The sequence below is a fragment of the Aspergillus mulundensis genome (assembly GCF_003369625.1).
Source record: "Aspergillus mulundensis strain DSM 5745 chromosome Unknown scaffold_6, whole genome shotgun sequence".
NCBI lineage: Eukaryota > Fungi > Ascomycota > Eurotiomycetes > Eurotiales > Aspergillaceae > Aspergillus > Aspergillus mulundensis.
In genome coordinates this window covers 1,901,503-1,921,139 of record NW_020797894.1, presented here as the reverse complement: position 1 = coordinate 1,921,139, position 19,637 = coordinate 1,901,503, and the positions used below count along the sequence as shown (strand labels likewise).

Here is a 19,637-nt window from a genome sequence, read left to right as displayed (position 1 = left end):
GAACATAAATTACCGTAATAGGAAAGCGTTGTGTATTTATAGTAAGAACTAATTACTAATTCTTTAAATTAAAGTTTTAAGCTAAACTTAATATTTTATATATTATGTAATTAACCACTACCTTAACACGTGGTTAAATAAATACTAAAGTTTTTTTATTAAGTGGCCTTAGGCCGCTAGATTATATTATTATAATATTATATAATTATAATACTATAGTAGTAATAATAATACTTTTTTTTAAGTAATCACGCCCTTGTAATTTATAAATTTATATTTTTTTTATATAAAAAGTAATTTAAATTATAAATTTTATTAAGCGCTATAAAATAAGCTATTTTTAGGTTTATAAAGTATTATAATTCACGTGTAATTTATATTTAAAGTTAAGAGTAAAAAATTAATTTAATTACCTTACTTTATTATTAGGTTTAAATATAGCGTTGCTGCCTGTAATAGCTAGGTATAATATTTTAATTTTAATATTAAAGTACCCTTATAATCTTTTTTTTTAAATTTTTTTAATACCTAAAGTAAAATAGCTCCTGTAAGTATATATTTTTTTTATTATATTTTTATTACTTTTTAATTATTTAATTATATTTTTAAAGTTAAAATACCTTATATTTACTTTTTTTTATACTTTTTAAGCATGGTATTATTTATTTTAGTAATATTAATTATATATTAATATTATTAAGCCTGTATATTTTATTTTATTTTATACTTAATTTTTATAATAAGGCTTTAAGCTTTAAATAGCTAAATTTTTTTATTTTTACATTTTTTTAATAGTTTTAGCAGTTATTTATAATATATAGTTATTTTATTTTAATTATTAATATATTATTAAATTAACTTTTTATTTACCTTTTTTTTATGCCTTACTACATACTTACCTTTTTAATTTAATTAATAAGCTTTTTATATTTAATTTTTTTTTATTTTTATATTTTTAAAACTATTTTTAATAATTAAATTAAACATGCTTTACTTTTATTATAGCCTTTATTATATTATATATTTTTAATCTTATTTTATTTTTTAAGGTTTTTTATGCTTGCTTTTTACTTTATATTTTTTTTACTTTAATATTTAATATAGTTTTATATTACGCTTTAAATACTATTATTAATAGTTATTTAGCTTATTATAATATTTTTTTTTATATTTTTTTATTATAATAATTAAGCCTTAGTTTTAACCTTTACTTTTTATTTTATTTTTAATATATAAGGATATATTTCCCTGCCCATGCTTTATAATATTAATTATTAATATATTTTTTAAAATTACTTATTTTTATTATACTCGCGCCGCCGCCCCTGTTATTAACTTTATTATTATTATTTTTTTTATATTTTTAATATAACTCCTAGCCCTAGCCCCCGCCCCCCTAGTTACTTTTTTAATTATTATACTAGCCTTTTTTACCTTACTACCCCTTAATTTACTTTAGGCTTATTATTTTTAGTATATACTTTTTATTACYTAAAAAATTTATTACTATTTTTATATATTAATAATAACTTATTATTTTAAGTATATTAAGCCCGCGGGTAAAAAATATAATTATTATAAAAATAATTATAAAACCCTAGTAAAGTATATTATATTTAATATAATTATAATTTAGCTAGAATTACTTTAGGTTTTAAACCTATATAATATTATATATATTAATAATAATAATTTATAAAAAATATAAATATTATAATACTAAAAAATACTTATAATACCCTTTTTATAATTATTTAGGCTATTATAACTATAAGTATAATTACCTTTTTTATTAATTTAATTATATTAATATTTAATTTAGAATTTTTTAGCTAGTACCCGTGTAGTTTATAATAATATTATTACTTATAAGTTATAATTATACTTTACTAATATTATTTATATTAATACTACATGTAATTTTTATTTAGGCCTTTAAATTATTTATTATTATTCTTTTAATAATTATTTTTACCCTTTATGCCAGCGCGGCCTTAACTATTAATTATATATTTATATATTTAATTTACCTTGTATTATATTACTAACCCTATTATAAATTTATATTTTTTTTTAATTTAGTATATGTTATACTACAGCGCTATTTAAGGTTATTATTTAATTAACTTTTATATTAAGGGTTAGTGTTAGTGCCCTGCTAGGTATTATTTTTATATTAAGTATTTAAGGTTTTACACGCCGCGCCGCCTAAGCACTTATTTAAGTTTTATTTTTTATTTTATTTTATTTTATTTTTTTTTTTACTAAAGGCCCTACGGGCGCTGTTAATTAATAAAAATAAAATATACTTTTTTTATAATTACTTATAGCTTATAAAAAGTAAACTCCTAAGTACACCTTTTTTTCCCTTTTATAGTTTATTCTTGTAGGATGACTTAAATTTATTAAATATTATAATTTTAGTAATATAAGCCTTTAGCTTTTATATATTATTTTTTATATTATTTTAACTTTATTACTTTATAAGATATTACACTTTATTTTTATAACTATAAATATTAAAAATTTTTTAATAAAGTATTTTTTCTTGCTATTTACTAGTATAAGGCTAATATTTAGTACTTAAAATAAGTTACCTTAATAAGGTTTTAAAAATATAATATAAAAAATATTATATAATTAATATATATTTAGTAGAAGTAGTAGCTTATATAATTACCTTTTTTATTTTATAATTATTAAAAATAAACTAATAAGTATCTTACTTAATTTATAGTTTAGCCTTATAAATTTAATATTTTTTATATAAAGTATAATATAATTATTAACTTTAAAACTTATTTTTTTATACTTTTTATTATACTACATGGTTATTACTTTTTTAATTTTTATAATTACTTTTTTAGCTTTGCGCGAATCTTCTTAAATTTTATAACTTTTTAAAGTTTAATATTTAACACGTGCTTAGGTCCCTTAATATTAATATATATAATAGCTTTTAAATTTTTAAAAGCCTTAGTAAGTATATAACTTATAAATTATTTATATATATTATTATTTATAAATTATACTATTTTAATTTAGTATAGCTAATTATTTTAGTACTAGTTAATATAGGCATAAAAATAATACTTAAAAACTTGGTTTTACCTTTTAATCTAGCTATTTATTTATAGGTAATATATAGTAAATAATTTTTATTTTATGCCTAGGTAATAGCTTAGCATGGCCTAGAATATATTAATAAAAAAGCTTTTATAATTATTAATTATATTTTTTAATATATTAATAAAGTAAAAAATATTATTTATAAGGGTATTTGCAAGTTATTTTATATTAATACTTTTTAAGTAAAAAATATATATTATATAAATTTAGTATATATTTTAATTACTATTAAAGAAGTATTATACACGCGCTTATTATACTTTATAAGTAATAATTTAGTAATAAAATTTATATTAATTTATTTTACAGGCACTTTTAATAAATTTAATAATTTTAAAAGTTTATATAGCTTATGTTTATAAACCGTGATTTATTAGTATTTATTATATTTTTTAATATATTTTTTAATATATTTTTTAATATATTTAGTTATGTTTAGCTAATAATACCTTTATAAAATATTTATAATAATAATATTAATACCTTAGTATTTATCCTAGGGTTTATTATAATTTACTTTTATAATTTTTTTATATAATGCTACTAACTTTAGTATATAAATTTAATTTTTAATATATAATAAGCTATTATTTACTATTTTTTAATACTTAAATTTTTTTACATGTTTTAAATTTATAAAATTACTTTTTATTTTTTTAGACTTTTTATTATAGTCCTAGGTTACTTATAATAATTTTTTAATACTTAGCTATAATTTATTTACATCCTAGTTTTTATTTATTATAGCTACTTGCATATTAATTTATAATTTAAATTTAAGGTATAATAATATTTAATTATTTAATTACTCTTGTAATTTATAAAAAACTATTTTATTTATAGCTTTTTTTTAGGGATATAATTTACTTTTTTACTTAAAGTATTTACTAGATTCTTTGTACCTAAATAATGCTTAATAATAAAGTTAAAAGTTATAAGTTTTTTAGCCTATCACGCTTATTTTTGTATTAGGTTCTTAATTATTATAAATTATTATAAATTATTATAGTTTATAAGTACCTTAATAAGGAACTTATTACCTTTAAAATAATATTTTTAAACTTAAAAGCATTTTATAATTATAAGTATTTTAAAATTATAGGTTTTATAACAGGTTTCCGCGTTTTTTAATTTATAAAATTAAAAAGTAATTAAATATTATTATATATTTTTTATTAATTAAAATAATACTTTAGTAATAATATACCCTAAGGCATTAGTTTATAATTATATATATAATTTTAAATTAAAGTGTTTTAATAAAGGCTACTCCGTGAATTTAAGGCGTAATATATTAAATATTTTTAATACTTTTTTTTAATAGGTATTTCGCAACCGTGTTAATTTTTATAAAATTAAATAATATTATTATAACTTAGCTATAATTTTTAATAAACCTTTAGTAAAAGCTATAAAATCCTAAAAAAATATTACTTTTTTATATTTTTTAGTATTAGCTATTTTATAATAGTTTAAACCCTTTTGTCGTAGGTACGCAATTTATGGATTCATAATATTATTAATTAGTTAGTAAAAGGCTAGCTACGTTAAATAAAGGAAAGGGTGTTAGGGTGGTGTCTAATAGTAGTATTAGTATATTATTAGTAATTAATATTAATAAGTCCCCTGTATAAAAAGGCGGACGCCCTTATTTACTAATAAAAAAGGTATAAATAAAAAAAAGGTTCTCGGGGGTTCAAGCAAACACCATAAAAATAAAAAAAATATAAAAGCTTTTTAAGTTTAGCTAGCGTAGTAATATAAAAATAATAAAAATAAAAATATTAAAAGCTTTAAAAATAATAAAAGTAAAAATAAAAAAAACTAGGCGCAAGCAAAGGTGTTGTAATTTACTTAGTAAAAAAGGTAATAAGTAAATAAAAAGTAAAGACTTTTAATTTTATTTTAATTTTTTTAATATTAAATATAGTGTATTTATAAAAACCTTTAAAACTTAATTTTTTATTTAATAAGTTATATTAATAGTTATACGCCTTTAGGCCTTTAGTAAAGCTTGTATTTAAGCTTTTAAAAAAACTTACACGGCCTTATAAATAACAAGGTATTTTTTTTAGTATGTTTAATACTATATTATAATTAATTAATAATAAATTAAGGTTACTAACTAAAGTATAAGTTAAAAATAATAGGGTTTTAAGTAATATTTACTAAAGCAAGAATAATAAAGTTAAATAAATAATAAATAAAGTTTTAAGCAACGTTTGCTGGAGCAAGAATAATAAAGTTAAATAAATAATAAAGGTTTTATTACTAATAAAACGCTTGTTAAAAGTAAAACTAGTATTTATACTTTTTTTAAAAGTATTTACCTTTACTAATATTACAGGGCTAGTAGGGTTTTTAATTAGCTTTAGTAACTTATTAGTAGTAGGGTTTAAATTTAGTGCTTTTTTTAATTTATTAGCTAGCTTCTGGCTAGCAGCAGGAATTAGCTTATTAAATTTAATAAAAATAAAATTTAGCGCTTTTTTAAGCCTTTACCTTTTTTATTTAATTACTAATGCTATTATTATTAAAATAGTAAGAGAAATTAATATATTTTTTTATTAATTTATGGGCTAACTCTGCATAAATAATTATAGTTTATTAAAAATTATAAAGCCTAGTTTTAATTATTATAAGTATTAACTTAGGCTTTACTACAAGCCTAAATTAAATATACTAGCTGGCTTATATAAAGGGCTAATAGCTTTATTTTAAAAGGCAAAAAAATTTAATATAGGCGCTTAAGGGGCGAAAGAATTTAATATAGGTACTTAAGGGGCAAAAAAATTTAATAATTTTTAATTACTAGTAAATAATATATTAGTAGTCGCGGCGGCAAGGGGCTTAATATTTTTTTAAATATTTTTTTACTTAGTAATAAACGGGTTTTAGGCCGCGGTGTTTTTTTAAAAACTTTATTAATTTATAGCTTTTTATAATTTTTTTTAAAATATTAATAACCTTTTTTTTAAAAGCGGCTAAGGCGGCCTAGTGTTTTTACTTTTAAATTATTTATTTTAAATGCCCGAGAGCAAGAGGCACCTACCTTAAATATTTAAAAGTTATTAGGTTAATTATTATTATTATTTATAGTATTTTTATTAAAGATCTTGTTTTTAGAGTTATTATTAAATTTAAAGTTATTTTTTAAGTTTTTTATGTTAGCGTTATTCTTAAACTTTATTATAATTAATTTAGACTTTTTAATTAATTTTAATTTATAATTATTAGCATGCTATATTAATATACCTTTAGCTATTAATTTTAGTTTTTAATATTTTTTTACTTTCCTAGCTTTTAAGGCTAGGAGATCCTAGTTTATTATTATTTACTATTAATAGGCCTTTATTTTTACTATATTAAGTTTTTTTAAAAACTAGCAATAGGTATATTTTAAATAAAGGGTTTAGTAAATTTTAGCCTGCTATTTAATAAAAACCATGGGTAGCTAAATTATTTAAAAGTAAAAGGTATAAATAGCTGCCTCCTGTAGCTTGGGTAAATTTATTATAATTTATTTTTTTTATTATTTATATAGCTAGGTCTCTCCCTAGGGGGATAATATAAATAAAAAAGTTTAAAATATAATAACTTATTATAATAATTAAAAATAATAATTAAGTATTATTAGCTTTAGTAATTTTTACAGGGTGTAATTTTAGGCTGGTAATAAAGCTAAATATAAAATTTAAGTTTAATAAGCCTAGTAAAATTATATTTCTTAATTTTTATACTTTAATAAATACTAGGTTTTTATTATATAAGATTATTTACCTGTAATATACAGGGAACTAGTATTCCTTATATATATAAATTTATATTATTAGGTTAATAGGCACTTTTTTTATTTTAAGATTTTTATTAAAATTAAAATTATATAGGTATTTTTTATACCTAAACAACCTATTTATCACGTGAATAATAAAAAATACGCTAAGGTTTAAGACTCTTATTTTTTTAAAAAAAAGCTATAAATCTTAAGATTTTTAATTTATTTATTTAATATAATTACAAGCTTTCTCCCTACCTTTAGGTTATTTAAATTTATTTTTTTATTAACTACCCGCATTTACAGGTGGTTTTTACTATTATTATTATATATTTAATGCGTAAAAAAATAATTATAATAATTATATTACTTTTAGTAGCGTTTCACGTAGTTTTTTTTTTTTTTTTTTTTTTTTTTTTTTTTTTTTTTTTTTTTTTTTTTTATTAATAATATTAGCGTAATTTTATTTCCGGATTACCCTGAGTTCTTTTATAATTAGTAAAAGTAAAAAAAAAGCTTGTTTAAAAAAGGTTTAAAAAAGGTAATAAAATATATTACTTACTAAAGTAAGGATTAGGAGGCTTTGTTTTAAAAAAGGTAATAAAATATATTACTTACTAAAGTAAGAATTAGAAGGCTTTATTTTGCTAAAATAAAAAAAGGTTTTTTAAAAAAGGTAATTACTTGTGCTAAAGTAAGAAAAAAAGAAAGTTTAAATAAATAAAAAAATTACTTAAAAAAAAGCAGTTTTAATTACTAAAGTAAATAAAAAACTTATTTAAAAAAAGCTTAAATAAATAAAAGAATTGCTTAAAAAAAAGTTTTAATTATTAAAATAAGTAAATTTAATAACTCGAGCCCTTGCTTAAAGGCAAGTTATATTAAGTAAAAAAAAAGCTTTAAAAARGCTAAATTACTCGCGGGAATAAAAATATATTTAAGGTAAGAAAATAAAATAATAAATGTAAGTGTTCTTAAAGCTATAAAAAAAAAGAAAATATAATACTATAATATAAAAGTAGGTAGTAGTATAGTAAAGTAAAGCAAGGAAATAATATAAAAAATTAAATTAATAATAAAGATAGTCACGTGATATTAAAATAAATATAATAAATATTAAAATAAATATTATAAACTAGTCCAAGTAAGTTTTATTATATTTTTTAACTAGTTTATTTATACTCTTTAGTTTTAATTTTAATAGCTATTAATTATTTTTTACTTTATAACCTATTTAATAAACTAGGTACTTTGTTACTAGGGTTTATTTACGCCCAGTGCGTACTATTTTTTTATTAATAATTCTTTTAACTTTATAATAGTTTTTGTTTATTAGGAAGCTTTTATTAATTATCGCGCCTGGCTTTGCTGGCCATTATTTAAAAAAGTCTTTTTTAAGATATTTTAGCATTTATACAAAGATAATAGGGTGGATTTACTATTTTTTAAGAAAATCTAACTTATAAGCTAATTAGCTTACTTAGCGTATAATATAAAAAAAACTAGTAAACTATTAGCTAAGTTTTCTTAATATTTACTTATTTACAAAAATATTATATCCCTTGTAAAGATATAGTAATACCTTGTTATTTATAATAAAAAATATTAGCTAATATTTATAATTATAGTGTTTTTTTATTTAAACCATAATAAATAATAAAGCTTTATAAATATTTTATTATATTATAAAAAAGTGATTACTAAATTATTTTAATAAGTTTTATTTTTAATAAAGTAGGTAGCTGTATAATAATTCGTGGGGGCTATAATTAGTAAAGGATTTTTTTAAATTATTTAGCGCGGCCTGCGTTAAAAATAAAAGGGATTTTTATATAGTTTATAGTTTAGGGTATAATACTAGCTAGTGGTAAAATATAATTTTTATTATTTAAATTACCCTTTTAAACTAGCTATTAATTTATAAATAATATACCATGCTATATAATTATTAAATATTAAGGGCTTTAAAAATTACATGTTAAAAATTTAAAATAAATTTTAAATTTTAATTAAAAATATTTTTTTATAAAATGTCCTAGTTTTTTAACTACATAAATTAAATAAAAGCTATACCTTAATTTTTAGCTTTTTACTAAGAGTAACCTGGGATTAGGCTAATTTATTTTAAAAACTTATTAATTAAAACTAGGATTTAATTATGTTTTTTATTTATTATTAGTAAACTAATTATAAAATCTATAGTTAATATTTTATAGGGCGTGTTAAATATAGTAATAGGATTTAAAAATTTATAGGGCTTATAATAAAAAATAATTAATAATTTATAAAAATAAGCCGCGATATATTTTTATAGTTTTATTATTTTTTTATATATAGCTAACCCGCGCAGTTTAAAAAGGCAAGTTTTTAAATTAACATGTTTTTACTAATTATAAATAGTTATAAAAATATTTTTAAGTAATTTTTATAAAATTGCTAACCAAAGCTTTTTATTATTTTTTATAGGTAAAAAAGCTTCTTAATTATTTAGTAAGGAATTAAATAAGATGGTTTTTTTTTGCTTTTTATAGGATAGTAATAATAGCCGTGTAATAAAAGTTATTCTTATACTTATAATAAATTTTATATATAAAATTAGGATTAATATAAACCTTTAAATACCCTAATTAAACTAAAGTAGTATTTAAGAATAAATATTTTATTAAAGAATTTAAATTAAGGTTTTTTATTATTACCTGCGTACTGTTTCTTGGTAGTTTAAAAAAGGTATTAATAATTAGGTTTATTTTTTTAGGCCGGTAATATATAAGTAAATTAAATTATTATAAATATTATAAGGCGTGGATTAAGTAAAGATTTAGGCCTTTAGTAGCTTATAATTATAATAATATTTTTTTTAAATATTTTAATTATTACAAAATAGTTAAAATAAATAATTATAGGTAAGTAACGCGGAGCAGACTTTATAAGGTAATATATTTTTTTATTACCTAAACTAGGCACGAAATCTTAATTTTTATTAGCTAATAATTAGACTCTACTAGCGTTAAACCCTAATTAAAAAATAAAATTAATTTAATAATTAACCTTAGTAAAGGCTTAGTAAGGTTTATATACTTAAATAAGTTTTTAATATAATATACTATTACCTTATGTTTATTTACTATAGTATTTAAATTAATATAAAAATATTTAAATAAATTATAATATGTAAGAAATTTAGGACAGGTAAATTTAGCCTAAAGTTTTTAGTAAGCTTTAATTTTTAAAAATATTAAATTAAAAACTAAGGTCTTAACCGCCCATTATTTTTAAGAATATTTTATAAAAATTTTTTTTTTAAAAGTTGTACTTTGCGCTCCTGTAAAGGTGTAATTATAAAAGTATATTAAAAAATATAGTAGTATAAGTATCTAGTTATACTAAAATATATTTTTAATTAATAAAAAGTATTTAGGAACTAAAGGCGCTGTATAGCTATAATTTTTTTTTTATTTATTATTAGGCCTAGCGCGTCCACGTGCTGTTTTAGTAATTAAATACTTAAATAACTTAAAAAGCTTTTTTTTTAAATCCAGGCTAAGGTTTAGGTCTTGTAGTTACTAAAAAACCTAGCATAGCTAGTTTAGGTGTTTATTTAATGTTTTTAAAATAATAATAATATTATTAATATAATATTTATAAAAATCTTGAAACTCCGCTAGCAAGAGATTTATTTACTATTAAATAAAAATAATAAAAATAATATATTTTATAATAATAATATTAAAATATTCTTAACCTTAGTAGCTTATAACTACTAGATAATAGCAGTAATTTAACTGCACCAGCTACTAATAAAAATAGGCTTTTATATTAATAACTAAGATAAAACACTTTTTTTAAGTATGTTTAAAATCTTGGTTTACTCTAGTATAGGATATAAATTAGGTTTTAAAATAATATTTAGGTACTTAATATTTACCACCACGCGGCCTTTATAAATAGTTTTATTATTTTTTATTATATTTTTTTAAATTATAAAAACAGGATAGGCGCTTGGAGTATGCTTTTTTACCTACTTTAGTTTACTATTAGTATAAAGTTTATTAAATATTTTATTTATTAGGTTTTTATTCTTTTAACCTAGGCGGTAAATTTTTAGTTTTAGTATTTATAATTTTTATTTTTTAATTAATAATATACTTATTTACTGGTTCTTTAAAATAAATACCATGTTTTTATTTAAAAAGTTTTTTTAAATATAATAATTTTTTATAAGGCGGGAAATTCTTTTTATAATTTTTAAAATTTTATAAATAAAAATCCTGTTTTATAAAACAGTGGTTTAAAGGTTTTTATATATTTTTAAAAAAAAAAATATAAAAATAGCTTAAAAGGTGGCAGCTTTATAAGTAAGTAATTTTTTAAAAATTCACGTGAAAGCTATAATTACTTACTTTTTTAAAAATTAATAGCTTGTGCAGCTAAAGTCCGGGTAATAAAATTAAATTTTATTAAATAAGTATTTTTATTATTAATTTATATTATTATAAAAAAGTTCATGTTTAAAAAATAACCTAGTTTTATTTAGCGGCTAATAAGAATAACCCAAGAAAAATAGTTTTTAATTTTAATTTATAAAAAAAAAGAGTTAGTTAGCTAAGTAAATAGTATATAGCCTAGTTAGTTACTTAATTTAAAAAAAAATTTTATTAAGGGGAAGCAGCTTTTTTACTATTATTAATAAATAATCTTTATAATAGGGTTATAAAGTTATATAACTAGCAAAGTATATAAGTACTAAATATACTTTATTAAGTTTTACCTGGATTTAAAAAAAACTTTAAATTTTAATAAATATATACTTATTTTTTTAGGTTTAAAAATTAATTTTAAAACCTTTTAGACCTAGCGTGTTATTACTAATAAGTAGCTTTATTAATAGGTTTTTAATAATATATATAGTTATAGGGATTTTTTTTAATACTAGTTAATTATTAACCTAGCTAGGTAAATAGGTATTAAAAAATACTATTTTATTTACTTGGTAAAAAAATTTAATACTAAATATTAATATATATTTAGCTAATTTTAAAGTTAGGCCTAAATCCTATATTATTTAATAGCTAATTAAGGTTTTAGCACACCTAGTGTTTAGGTAAACCTTATTTATTTTTAATTTTAAGCTAATACCTAAAAAAATAGTTAAATATTTTTATAATTAATATAGTTTATTTTTTATGCTAGTCTTAGCTAATATTTTTAACTTTATTACTAGCAAAATTTTAGTATTTATAAGTAAAGCAGCAAATTAAGTAGCTTGTTTTTTATAAGTTTTTAGGTAAATAAATAAAAAGTTTTTAAAATTAAATTTTTTATTATATTTATAACATGTAGTTATAATAATATTAGCTAGCATGGTTTAAGCTTTATTAAAGTTTAAAAAGTCTTTTTTTAAATTATTAGTTTTATATATATTTACTAGAATACTAATTTTTTTTAGTTAGCTTTTTAAAGTAAGTGGCTAATAACAGGGTTTTGGTTAGTTTTTTAAGGTAAGTGCCTAATAAAAAAGGTGCAAATATTAAATTATTATAATAAGTAAATAATAAAATTATTAATATAGTAACCTGGGTATAAAAAGCACTAGTATTTAAATTAATATAATATGCTTATAATTATAATTAAAAAACAGGAGTAAACTAAGCTAGGAAGGCTTTATACTAGTTTTATAGTTATTTACTAGGGCTATGTTATTAATATTAGTTATTATTTTTTTTAATTTTTATTTTTATTATTTTTATTCCTAGCTAAATACTCATGTCTAAATTCTTAAGTAGCTTAGTTAAAAATAGGTGTGTTTTATAATTTTTATTAGTAGGTAGGTAGCTAAGGTATTATTTATAATAGCAAAAATAAATATTAAAATAGTTAAAGTAGTTAAATATAGTTTAATTATGCTTAGTACGCTTATATACGCGACTAGGGTTATATTTTTAAAAAATACTAGTTAACTTAATAAAAACTATAATAAGGTTTTTTAAGTTTTAGCCTGTTTTTTTATTTATTATCTCGCGATTTAATAATATTTTTTTAAATATTAAATTTAAAGTTAAAAATATTTAAAAAGTTTGTTATTATTATACGGCGTGTGAGTTTATTAATTTTTTAATATAATATATTATTTAGTTTACTTTAAGCTAGGGTTAGTTAATTAAATATATTACTAATATTTACTAACCTTACATTTTTTAAGAATTTTTATATAAAAAAATAAGAAGTTTTACTAGCTTAAATATTTATAAAATTATAACTTATCTTGGCATCCGTGGGTGTGACATATGATGGTGCGATCTTATATCGCGGGAAGCGGTTGTTTAGAAATGGGTGGGTGCCGCATTCAAGGTCAAAGCAGGAAATTAAAGAAGGAAATCTCGAACCACTCTTGGCAGACTGAGCTCCATGCAATGAGAAATAGTTACTGGATCCGGATTTATAATCCTGTCCTGGATTAATATTAATTCAAATAGAGCAAATGCAAATCAATATCTCCTCCCAGGCCTTGACAAAGTGTGTTAAGCAAAGGAGTGACCAATAGTACCATGGAGGATCTGTTTTCCTCCTCTTACTGCGGCATTTCGCTCTCGCCGGGTACCCCAAGCAGAGTCCCAGTTGGCAATAGTCAGTTTTGACCAATCAGATTCATTTGCTGTTAGGTGACAAATGTTTTGGCGGGGTTTATCGGGTTTACTTTTATCCAAGGTTTGGACCTTTAATAACAATCCTGTCACGGCAGGCCTTTGCTTGGCAGAACAGCATCACAAGAAATCTTCTGACGCAAAAAGCCCGAGCTGGAAAGGAGTCAGCAGTTAATTGTAAAGATGTTACAGGGCGTCCTACATTAGCACGCTCGGCCTCTGGCAGATTCCAACAACTGCTTTGACCGTTCCCATATAAAAGGGGTTTCTATCGGGAAATTGTGAGTTGATAAGGAATGCAGAAGGGCTGAACTTACCTTCAAGCTGACCATGGCAGAGGTCATTATTGCGAGAACAGTTATAATAGGAATCAAGAGGTACTAGAGGAAACCGGTTAAGGAAGACCAAAGAGAGCATTTAAAAGGAAGAATAAGTTCCTTTTAAGGCGTTTCCTGAGATGAAACCAAATTGGTTTATTGACGGAGAACATTGTGGAACAAGAGGGAAGCGACCGCTTTTTATGGGAGAATCTGGCTCCTCAAATCTGAAGGGAGAGAAAGAGAGAGTGCTCAGGGAGCAAAACAAGGGTTGAGGGTTGAGCATGGTGGTTGAACGTGAGTTAAACGTGAGTTAAACACTCAAGAAGCGGGCTATCCTTGCGATCCCGGAAGGTGTTGCACGTAAGCATGCGGGTAGATAACTAGTTAAGTTAGTTGGTTATGTAATGTCACCATACACGTGATTCCGAATCTTGACCTCGCGGAATTTGCTTCAGCTCTGTTCAATCTGGGCATAGTTCCGCTAAACACCTTGAAGTTCAGGGATCAGGACTTCAACTCTTTCTACCACAGCGGCACTCGTGTTTCAGATGTTGAAGGCTTCTGTGAACCATGGACTACTTCCCAGGCAAATTTTGCTATTATTCCAATCAATGTCTCTCGATGCCTCGACTTGAAGTAGTTTAAATAGATGGGGCTTAGCACATCACTGGCCGTACGCTAGTATTTAATAGGCTAATGCTTGATACTCTTTGCTGTGATGGGTGAAGAAATCTCGTGATCAAGGCTGTCTGAGGTGAGCATGGATGCCCAATGAACCCATCCTCTCCACGTCTTCTTCACTCTGATGTCAGAAACTTTGGTCTTCTTAAATTTACTCTCAAGTCTTGTCTGTCGTCGCCGATCGGCTAATAGCTGTTTACGATATCCTTCTCCGCGATTGTTATTATCCACTAAAGACCAATAGCGTGACCTCCAAACTCAGACTCCCTCAACGCTCCCCGAGACCCTGCAAGAAAGCATCACATCGGTCACCAGATTTATCGCCGCCGGAACCCGAACGTATCTGAATGATCTCTCTATCCCGACGCTGCGATCGGCGTCGTGAATGTTTATACCGGCCACCTGTATGGCGAGTACGGTTCTTGGTCGATCTAAATGAATGGAATGAGGTAGGATATCAAACAGTGGATGGGAAGATCGACAAGGTCGACTATAAAGTGGACGGATTTGAGCACGGAGCCTAGGAAGCTCTCACTGAGTTATGCGAGTGTTTGGACGATATCAAGGAGGACTGGAAGGGGCTTAGAAAAGGGGTCAAGGACGTTCAGAGCCAGTTTACAGTCTACCAACAGGAAACCAGCAGCCAGTTTGACCATCTTCGATTCCAATTCGCAGAGCCCGCAGTCCTTCCTCTCCAATACTACCGCAATCCAACTCAATGTCCTCCGCAAATTGTTAGAGATCTCATCGAACCATCTCCGCCCTCGTTTCCGTCCACAACCCATTGCCTTCTGTCATTATCCCGACTTTCCGCAGACCGTGAGAGAATTATGGCAATCAACTTCCAACAGTTAGTCTCTGCTCTTCTTGGATATTAAATTTGCTGAATATTATCAAAGTTCCCGCTCTCGTTCGCCTCTCGAAACACTATTCTGTATCCGACTGGGAACGATGAAGCGAAGCGCCTCTGACGAAACCGACCGTACCGAACTCGCTGACTTAGATATTGCCGTGGCCGCTTATCCTCGCCGATGCCTAATGGCTTGAGCCTCAAATGGGGTTGCACTATGCCTTCCTAAAGCGACCAAGAGAACGACTCGCCAAGCCCGAGGATGACTTGGAAATAAGGCGGATAAGGTTACGGAGATTATTAGGGACAGATATTGTTGAATCTATTATCTCACGAGATGAGAGCGGCGAGATCACGCGTCAGGACCGGACCGAGCGCCCCAGAACCCCGTAGCTTGTGTCGAGTGACTCCGTCATAACACGTGTGTATAAGAAGTATACTGGCGCTCCAGGCCGGACGTTCTTTGAGTCTGCTGAGCTAGGGTGGGACGCAAACATTGCCTCAACTCATCCATCGCCCTGCTGGAATCCACGGTGGGATTTCTTTTCTTTTCGCTGGACAATCAATCTAAGTCTTTGCACCTGACCCAGCCCTGGGCCGACTGTGAACAAAGAATGTCCCGATCTGACAGACTTTTGCGTCGCTGGTTTCTTCGCTCGAGAATTCGTGCCTGGGCAACATTGAAAGGCTTCTGTCCAGCGCCAATGAGAACCAATTGATGCGAGTGCAGGACAAGAGGGATTTATTTCCCTCCCAGAATGTTCTCGGAAGAGTCCAAAACTAAAGAATTCAGGCGCGAGAGCCCTGCATACCGTACAGGCTCAACCATCTCGCACTGTAGTACTTCCCTTCGCGAAATCAGTTCAAGTTCTTGCTAGCGCAAAAGAAAATAGTTTGCATTTTTGTCTCGGTGCCCGTTCGAAGACTTCGTAGCTCAGTTTCTACTCAGCTGCCTGGGAAGTCAGGCTTGCTCAGCCATGAGGAATGGGTTGGCAAGGCAGGCCAGGCTTGCTTTTCTTGGGGTTCCGCTTGCCGTCCCACAAGCTTCAGATGGGTGGGAGAGTGGCTCGGGCGGTGAATGTCAAGGCCGATCCAAATCCCCAAGGAGCCTTGAAATCTGACCCACAGTCATGATGGGGAACCGATTTATTGGTTCAAGGTTCTTGCTGCTTCGCCGATGAGATTAGCTTTGGTTGTTTTTGGGCGATTATAAGATCGCAGCCTTCCCAATCAGTTTAGACAGGAAGGTTGCCACGGATATGCTGCATTTGTGTAAATATAGCCAACAAAGGGCGTTCGTGTGACTTTTCCGGTTTGCTAAAGGGTAAGTTGGATTTCTTCTATCTTATGTCGTGACAAAAATGCTGATGTGCTAAAATTCTGATTATCTACATGTGTTGTTAGAGGAAGAAGGGGTTTGAAACTCAAGCTCCGTTCAAACTCGCTGATGTGCAACACACCAACAATGGCTCAATCCTTGACCGCCTGCTCAGTCGAGGAATCCTCTCACCAGCCTCTTGGACGAGTACCACAGCCACAGGCACGTGCGGCGATCTGAAGAGACGCCAAGTCCTAGAAAACGCCCTTCCCTTCCCACCCCACGCCGAGGCAGGTACCGAGGCTAGATCTCTCGGATCATCCCTTTGCGCGGAGATGATGGTCAACATCAAGACAAGAAGGGCCGAGTTTGCTACGAGACTGTGCTGGGGTTATTTCGAAATGGCACGAGTGGAAGATGCTATTAGACACTGTCACTAGAATAATCCCGCAAGGCAAGTTGGCTGAATCCGAATCACAAGCCCATGTGAAGCTGAAGCCGAAGCGCAACTTCAGCATGACTCCAACGTCTAGCGACCATAAGAGGATTTTCATTTGCATTATCCTCAATGTCAGCTTGGATGCGGCGGTCCGCGAGCAACCGCAACACCATTGCGCACTTCCCCTCCGAAGCCGCCCACCAAAGCGCTGTCCGACCTCGATTATCAATGCTGTTGACCTCAACCCGACAGTACTGAAGGACTCTGTCGACCACTTCAAGAAAGCCTCTGCGTACAGCCATTGTCAAAGCTGCTTCTCCCCGCTTGTTTCTTTTGTTGATGTCTAGTCTCTCACCCTGGGCGAGAAGCAGCATCGCCATCTCCGTATGGCCCTTCTCAATGGAGAGTAGCAGTGGCGGCTCGTGGCTACCCCATCCATGGTTGAGATCAACATTTGGGCACTGGAGCAACCTGCGAACCACCTCAACTCGACCTTTTTTTATAGCAAGCCACAGTATAGGGTCCTCATGGATACCCGTGGGATCAACTCGGATATCTGGTCTTGTGAGAAGCAGGTCAATGATGGCCAAGTCTCCGCTCTCAACTGCCCAGCTGAGTGCTGTCCGATCCTGGTGATCGGTGATGTTCGGATCAAGCTGTCTCGTCCGAATGAGCGACCTTAGAACAGACATGCTTGGCCTCTGGACAGCATGGTGAAGGGATGTCGACCGGTCTCGGCCGACCACATGAGTGTTGACAGTAGCATTAACATCCACCTCAGGCAGAGAAAGCAGCTGAGTAGCTACTTCTTCGTGCCCACGTCGTGTTGCTAACCATAGAGCTGTCGCCCCGCTTCTGTCACGTCGGTTGATATCTGCCTCTGGCATGGCAACAAGCTCTTTAAGTATGGCTGTATGCCCTTCTTTCGCCGCGAGGTGCAGCGCGGTCGCCTCATAATGATCTTGTGCATTGACATCGATATCCTGATGGCCAAGCAGCACCTTCACCGACCCTAAGTCTCCATTTCCAGCCGCTAAATGCAATGGAGTTCGGTTATAGTGATTCCTGACATTCGCATCAAATCCATGGTCGAGCAATAGCTGAACTATTCCAGAATATCCTCTCACAGTGGCAATCAAAAGCGACTTGGCCTGACCCTGACTTTGTTCGGAGTCAACTGACGAACTAACCCTGTTTGATCGTTCCAAGATGGCCTTGGCCATGATTTCGTGTCCTCCAACTATTGCCTTGTCTAGAGGTGTCTCTTCGGTATTGTCTACCGCGTTCGCATCAGCTCCCTTCTGCAGCAACATTCTCGCCATCGAAAGTTGACCTCGACTTGCAGCATAATGGAGTGGAGTTCGTCCTTTGCGGTCTCGACATTCGATCTTGATAGTCTCCTCAGACAGCAAAATCTTCACGATCTCCTCATGCTGGAAAACTATAGCCAGGAATAACGGTGTCAAGCCTTGCATCTCTCTTGAATTGATGTTAACTTGACCTGTGGCTATCAGGCTCTTGGTGATCTGTTCATATCCGTTCCATGCAGCTGCAGCCAGGGGTGTGAGTCCACACAGTGTACCTCGACAGTCAACGTCAATGTGTTCTCTGGCGAGAAGCCGATTGACAATACACGCGTGTCCCTTGAAGGCTGCATACCACAGCGCAGTCCGTCCTGTGTTGTCACAGAAGTTAAGGGAAGCCCTGGCCCTAAGAAGGATCTCAACGACGGTTTCCGATCCATGAATGGCTGCAGATATAAGCGGTGTAATATTCTCCTGAACTGCGTTGACGGCTTCCGGGCACAGGCAGAGAAAAGTATGGACCAATTTGGCTACTCCTCTCTCAGCCGCCCAATGCAACGCAGAACTATTTTGGTACCGGACATTGAATCTGTAGAGAACTTGAAGAGCGATTTGGAGTGTCCGTTGGTTGGTCCTTGCCAGCGCGAGAATATCCCTAGCCTGGTCAAGATTTTCTGCTATGCAGAGGACTAACTCTGTTGGCAGATCAACAAGATGCATCTACTTATAGTCAGACTTTGTTTCGACGGATTGTCTTTGCTAGGCAAGGGGCAATAAAAAATGCGTACTTTGACCTGGGACCGCTCACAGTGTACGATCGAGGTTGGGATAAAGTGATATATGCTGACCGGGTCCTAGTGGGAGCTTTATCTTGGAACAGATATTAAGACAAAGCAGGTCCTATCCTATGCTGACCCCCTCTCTACCTCGACGTCTGGTCGCCTCCCTACTGGAATCGCGACGACAGAAGCAAAATATTTTGGCTGCTCCACTCTTGCCATATTATGGTGTATTGAAAGACTCCGTATCAAGGGCCCGTACGACGGAAAGGACGGACTTGCGGCGACCCCTCACGCTGGGTTCTCGCTACTCCTCATTCAACGCCTTCGTCTCAGGGAACAGACCTTGGCCCAGATCCTGGAGTCATTTGCCATCGCGTGCGCCAGTTCCTAAAGTCCCC

At 28.3% G+C, this 19,637-nt stretch overlaps 1 protein-coding gene across 1 annotated transcript; it reads right to left on the bottom strand.

The window, feature by feature from the left end:
- Positions 1-17,188: 17,188 nt before the first annotated feature.
- Positions 17,189-19,177, bottom strand: DSM5745_06786 (uncharacterized protein; the record flags this gene model as incomplete). The annotated part of the gene is made up of 1 exon (XM_026748802.1): positions 17,189-19,177. The coding sequence occupies one exon, from the start codon at positions 19,175-19,177 to the stop codon at positions 17,189-17,191; it is 1,989 nt and encodes a 662-aa protein (XP_026603106.1).
- Between the last annotated feature and the right edge of the window lie 460 nt (positions 19,178-19,637).